This window comes from Pan paniscus, chromosome X (genome assembly GCF_029289425.2).
Source record: "Pan paniscus chromosome X, NHGRI_mPanPan1-v2.0_pri, whole genome shotgun sequence".
Lineage (NCBI taxonomy): Eukaryota > Metazoa > Chordata > Mammalia > Primates > Hominidae > Pan > Pan paniscus.
In genome coordinates, this window is record NC_073272.2 from 110006794 (window position 1) to 110013745 (window position 6952).

Genomic DNA, 6952 nt, shown 5'->3' on the forward strand with positions numbered 1-6952 from the left:
TTTTCTCTCAGAGGTTAGGATGAGCAGGCAGATTCAGTTCTATAAAAATCCATATTCCCAGAATATAGTCTCAAATTGCAATCTAGGTAAAACATTCACATTACACAAAGTAGGTAATTTGTGTCTCTGGGACTCCTAGACTTGGTAACACTTAGGCTTTTTCTTACTTTCTGCACCTTCCCCTCAAATCCATCCAGAAATACATTTACATATATTTACATAGTTATTTCTTTTATTAGATTAAAATGTAAGAGTGCTCTGGAAAAGGTTGACATAGTTAGCCAATAATACCTTGGTTTGATTCTTTTTATTAGTTTCCTGTCAGAGGGCAGGACTCTGAGTATCACATGCTGTTTGCTTTCAAGTCTCTGTTGTCTCTCCTTCCCAGAACTGAAGCTGCTTGACTCCTTCCGGCAGGCTTCAGCTCTACCCATTCTCTGGGACCAATCCTGACTATGGTCAGAAAGGACCAACAGTCACCTAGTCTAATGTTCTGGAAAAGGGTATTAGGTTAATCTTGTTTTAGGCGAGACCTGACTTTGTGTTCCAGCTCTGTTATCTTCCCTTCAGCCTTGTTTCCTGATTGTTCATTTTGTCTTAACGATCTAGTGCCCAGTTCCACTTTGTCTATGTCCTCTTGGCATAGGAATCCTGTCACATACACATTGCCCAGTGGTTGGGGCCCTGCTATTTGCCAACATATTGCCTGGATGTTGACTTTCTACTTAGATTTTCAAGTGTCACTCATCTCTGGATAACCAGTTGCTGTATTCTGTTCAGCCATGGGGATACCCATTATTTCATTTTCTATCCCTCAATGCCAACTACTGGAACATTAAACAAATGGTTGTTGAGGCCCTGAAGAATGAGGTTTTTGCTCTCATTTTTGCTCTCTCGTTCTTAGAAGCCAACAATGATTCAATATTTGGGACGTCTGTGTCCCTAATGGATATCTCTGGGCCTCCCCACAGTGGATGAGAGCCTTGGAGATCCAAGAACACCAACCTTGGCTGAGGAAAGAAGTATCATATAGTCCATGAAAGCTCATAGAAACTTTGACTCATCTGACCTTTTTGTGGCTGACTAACGTGATTTTCATGGCTATTTAAAAATTTCTTCTGTTTACATTCTTAGTATAATTTTTGCTTGCCTTTCTCCCTTTCTTTTAACTTTTCTTTTTTTGATATTTGTGCACTTTGACTCTGATAACTGAGAAATACGGTGAAGACTTCTGCATGAGGCTTTACCCTCTCGGATGGGTTAACCTTTGCATGAGTAGTAGGGTTTTAACTTGGAAGCCCAAAGAGGTCAACCTACAGCCCTAATATCTGCAGAATCTTAACCATGGTATCCAGAAAAGGTAGTAGGAACAGGAGACAGAACCCTGGTTGGAGAACAAGAACCATATTTTGTCTTTTAATAAAGCAGTGCTTAACACAATTCCTGGTGTAGATTATGTATTCAGGAAAGCATCTGTTAAATGAATGAATAACTGTATAAAATTTTAAAATACTGGTTTAGCCCGTTCTTCCAGTTAACATCTGTAGGTTGTCGTTAGCAGTGGGTTTTTTTTTTTTTAAATCAGCGTAGGGGGAGGTACAATACTCATCTGACCAACATAATCAATCTTTATCCCTGTATTTCCCCAACACAGCCTGTGATAAAACACAGCCTGTGCAATTAAACATTTGAATTTCTTCCTAAAAGAGAGTTGTTTTAAGCCATACCAAACCTGAAAACTTTGACATGAGGTGACAGCTTATATTTATAGCATTCAATAAAATTCCCTGCTCTAGAGGACATCCCTTCCCATAAAGACTCAGATGACATGAGGGTGAACTAAGACAGTAATAAGTTAAAACTAGCTTGTGTTTTCAACATAGCTCGAGTTCATAAGGTACAATGTGCCTGGCGTTGCCAGATGGATCAACCCTACAGTAGTGCACTGTTTCTGATTCCTATCAGCTACACCTAGTGTGTTGTAGCTGTGGTGCAGCTCAGAGCAGGTGGAAAAAAATTTCCTTCTGTCTGTTCAGACATCATCTCAGCCAGATTTAAGGTGCAGTGACTCTTTATCATCTTGGCTTTTTTGAGCTATTGATCCTTTTTTTATAGATGAGTAAACAGACACAGAGATGTAAAGTGATTAATTAATTAGTCACCTAGCTATATCAGGGACTAAACTTGAATATGACTTTCCTGGTTCTCCAGTTCAGAGTTCTTTTATTCCCCAGGCTGCCATCCTGACTGTGGTGACACCGCTTATATCACTGGGCTAGCTTGGCTCTTATGGCAGGCACTCTCACCACAGAGATTTTATATATGTTTGACATTATAACCACTGGTTGAAAAGAAGGAAATAATGGCCCATAAATCACAGTCACTTAACTGATTGACTATCCAACCAAAATTACTACATGTACATGTGAACAAAGAAAACAGAAATTATCACCCTTCCTCCAAGTAGACACATCTGTACAAATTTTCCATGTAGGATGAATCAATTTAACTAATTGTGCTGGGATATGATTTATCAGTTTGGAAAGCAATACGATATATTTTATGTTTCCTTAAATTTGTTTCAAAATAATTCTGAGGTTTTTGCTCTCATTAAAATCCTATCTACCTACAGAAGAGCCTTCAATGATCTCTTACTGACACATTAGATGATTAACATTTATTGTCACCTATGTGAAGACATTCTTGTGTGCGTGTGTGTGTAGAAGAAAAAGTATTTAATGAGCAACATAACATATATCATTCCTGTCATTGAGCACTTTATAATCAAATTAGGGGGGCAAAGCTAAGACTTAAGAAACCAGCATAGAGCAATACAAGATGTATACAGCTAAATGCTAGTGTGAGTATTATTGATTATGGAGAGAGATGGCCTTAGTCTGAGGCAGTCAAGGAAGGTTTTTCAGGAGACAGAGAACTTGATCTAGGTTTTGAAATGTATTAGGATGTTCATAGGCAAAGGAAACAGAGGAAAATAATTCCAAGTAGAGAAACAGCACAGGAAATATAGGAATTAGAAGCATAAAAGTTAGAAGGGCAACAAGACAATCAGTATAAATGAATCAGAGAGTATGTCTGTGGAGGTGTAAGCTCAGCCCAAACTCCTTTGGCTAGCATTCAAACCCTACTTTACCTGTCTCATAAAGTCATGATACAATCCAATGACTTTTCTTCTTCCCAAAGAATAGGCCAAAGACCATTATCCTGATTAAGTCCAGCGTCCTAGTGGGATACCTTCCTTCACACATGTGGGAAATGATCAAAATTAATTGCGTTTCAAAAATTTAGTGGTAACTCTACCAAAGCCTATTAAATCAGTGTGAGTACTCAAAGAGCAGATGGAAAACATTGGTCCTTAAATGACTTTTTTTTTTTTTTCTAGAATGAGCAATGTTGTTAGGGATCATAGAGAAGGTCATGGAAACAGTTTTGGAAACTTTGCTTGCAGGAATTAATTGCCTTCAGTTTCGAAAGGGCCTATTTCTTTCTCATTTACAGTCAAAATTTGGTGAAAGGGAAAAGTTGCTACTACATAATGGCAGGAAAATACCCACTATTTCATTCTCTAAAATAGGTGGAATTGATCCATCTCTTTGGCAAGCTGTATGTGCCGTAATGTCTGGGGTAACTTTTTCCCTGGTGCCCCCATTACCACTTCAGATCCTTTGCTAAGCAAACAATATAGGAGCTTTCTTAAAACGGGGCTCTGAGTGCTTATTCTCAAATAAGCCCTGCCTCAGTTGCAAGGTCTTTCATCTGAAGATGACCTATCTTACATGTGTGGGAATACATTTTTCCATGATTACTTCAACAGCTGCATTCTGATAATCTGCCTGGGGAATAACTGTTGATGGATAAAATACAGTCAGCTCATCTCGCCAGTGAATAATGTGCTTTCTGGTTCTACCACGTGAAAATGAACTGCTCAGATCCTCTTCATCTGGAATGATTTCCAGGGAAGAATGAGTGACTGAAACTGCTGACACTTTCAGAATAAACCCTTGATGTCTTTGACAATTGCTCCAAGTGATTTGTTTTGGGATAAGCTTGTGCGCCATGTAAGGTAAAGTGACTGATTCTATAGCAATCCAATTGTTCCTTTGTCTCCCCATTTACATATAACAATGTTGTCAATGTTTGATTGAAAACACCTAGCAGGCGACACACACACCTAGCTCCTCAGGCGGAGAGCACCCCTTTCTTGGCCACCCGGGTATCCCCCATGGGGAGTACGGGGCTCAAAACACCCTTTTGGAAAAACAAAGGTGGAAGCAAATTTCAGGAAGTAAAACTTCCTGAAATAAAATAAAATATCGAATGCCTTGAGACCCATACATTTTCAGGTTCTCCTAATTAAAGCAATTACTTTCCACCACCCCTCCAACCTGGAATCACCAACTTGATTAGAGAAACTGATTTTTCTCTTTTCTTTTTTTTTCCCAAAAGAGTACATCTGATCATTTTAGCCTGCAACTAATGATAGAGATATTAGGGCTAGTTAACCACAGTTTTACAAGACTCCTCTCCCCGCGTGTGGGCCATTGTCATGCTGGTGGGCGTCCCGCCCACCTGAAAGGTCTCCCCGCCCCGACTGGGGTTTGTTGTTGAAGGAGAATCCCCGGAAATGCTGAGTCTCCAGCTCAAGGTCAAAACGTCCAAGGCCGAAAGCCCTCCAGTTTCCCCTGGACACCTTGCTCCTGCTTCTGCTACGACCTTCTGGGGAACGCGAATTTCTCATTTTCTTCTTAAATTGCCATTTTCGCTTTAGGAGATGAATGTTTTCCTTTGGCTGTTTTGGCAGTGACTCTGAATTAAAGCGATGCTAACGCCTCTTTTCCCCCTAATTGTTAAAAGCTATGGACTGCAGGAAGATGGCCCGCTTCTCTTACAGTGTGATTTGGATCATGGCCATTTCTAAAGCCTTTGAACTGGGATTAGTTGCCGGGCTGGGCCATCAGGAATTTGCTCGTCCATCTCGGGGAGACCTGGCCCCAGGAGGAGCCTGCAATTCGGCCTCGGTCTTCCCAGCGTGTGCCGCCCATGGGAATACAGCACAGTAAGGAGCTAAACAGAACCTGCTGCCTGAATGGGGGAACCTGCATGCTGGAGTCCTTTTGTGCCTGCCCTCCCTCCTTCTACGGACGGAACTGTGAGCACGATGTGCGCAAAGAGAACTGTGGGTCTGTGCCCCATGACACCTGGCTGCCCAAGAAGTGTTCCCTGTGTAAATGCTGGCACGGTCAGCTCCGCTGCTTTCCTCAGGCATTTCTACCCGGCTGTGATGGCCTTGTGATGGATGAGCACCTCGTGGCTTCCAGGACTCCAGAACTACCACCGTCTGCACGTACTACCACTTTTATGCTAGCTGGCATCTGCCTTTCTATACAAAGCTACTATTAATCGACATTGACCTATTTCCAGAAATACAATTTTAGATATTATGCAAATTTCATGACCCGTAAAGGCTGCTGCTACAATGTCCTAACTGAAAGATGATCATTTGTTAGTTGCCTTAAAATAATGAATACATTTCCAAAATGGTCTCTAACATTTCCTTACAGAACTAACTACTTCTTACCTCTTTGCCCTGCCCTCTCCCAAAAAACTACTTCTTTTTTCAAAAGAAAGTCAGCCATATCTCCATTGTGCCCAAGTCCAGTGTTTCTTTTTTTTTTTGAGACGGAGTCTCACTCTGTCACCCAGGCTGGACTGCAATGACGCGATCTCGGTTCACTGCAACCTCCGCATCCGGGGTTCAAGCCATTCTCCTGCCTCAGCCTCCCAAGTAGCTGGGATTACGGGCATGTGTCACCATGCCTGGCTAATTTTTTTTGTATTTTTAGTAGAGACGGGGGTTTCACCATATTGGCCAGCCTGGTCTCGAACTCCTGACCTTGTGATCCACTCGCCTCGGCCTCTCGAAGTGCTGAGATTACACACGTGAGCAACTGTGCAAGGCCTGGTGTTTCTTGGTACATGTAATTCTACCAAGGTCTTCTTAATATGTTCTTTTAAATGATTGAATTACATCTTCAGATTATTAAAGACTAATTCTAATGTGGACCTTAGAATACAGTTTTGAGTAGAGTTGATCAAAATCAATTAAAAATAGTCTCTTTTAAAAGGAAAGAAGACATCTTTAAGGGGAGGAACCAGAGTGCTGAAGGAATGGAAGTCCATCTGCGTGTGTGCAGGGAGACTGGGTAGGAAAGAGGAAGCAAATAGAAGAGAGAGGTTGAAAAACAAAATGGGTTACTTGATTGGTGATTAGGTGGTGGTAGAGAAGCAAGTAAAAAGGCTAAATGGAAGGGCAAGTTTCCATCATCTATAGAAAGCTATGTAAGACAAGGACTCCCCTTTTTTTCCCAAAGGCATTGTAAAAAGAATGAAGTCTCCTTAGAAAAAAAATTATACCTCAATGTCCCCAACAAGATTGCTTAATAAATTGTGTTTCCTCCAAGTTATTCAATTCTTTTAACTGTTGTAGAAGACAAAATGTTCACAATATATTTAGTTGTAAACCAAGTGATCAAACTACATATTGTAAAGCCCATTTTTAAAATACATTGTATATATGTGTATGCACAGTAAAAATGGAAACTATATTGACCTAAAAAAAAAAAAAAAAAGAAAACACCTAGCAGGCAAGGAACATGCTCTTCAGAACTCTGCTCTTCAGAGTTCCAAAGAAGGGATAAAACATCTTTTATCACCATCAAAATAGCCATAGAGTTGCTTGAAGACACATTTGGGGCAATGTGATTCACTGTATCTGGTTCCAAATTCCAGATAGATATGGGAGTTAAATAGGAAATTAGGAGTTAAATAGGAATTAACTAAATAGGAGATGAGGTTAGAAGGAGGAGAAAATATTTAGATATTTCTTTTATTGGTTTATATGTCAAATTCTACCTGGAACCAATTAAGAAAAAGG

General features: G+C 40.5%; 1 protein-coding gene across 1 annotated transcript; it reads left to right on the top strand.

The window, feature by feature from the left end:
* Window positions 1-4334: 4334 nt before the first annotated feature.
* Window positions 4335-6134, top strand: CRIPTO3 (cripto, EGF-CFC family member 3). Its single transcript, XM_008975539.5, is given in 2 exon segments — window positions 4335-5002; window positions 5004-6134. Coding segments are annotated over 2 exon segments (543 nt in total). The 5' UTR covers window positions 4335-4874; the 3' UTR covers window positions 5419-6134.
* Window positions 6135-6952: the final 818 nt, after the last annotated feature.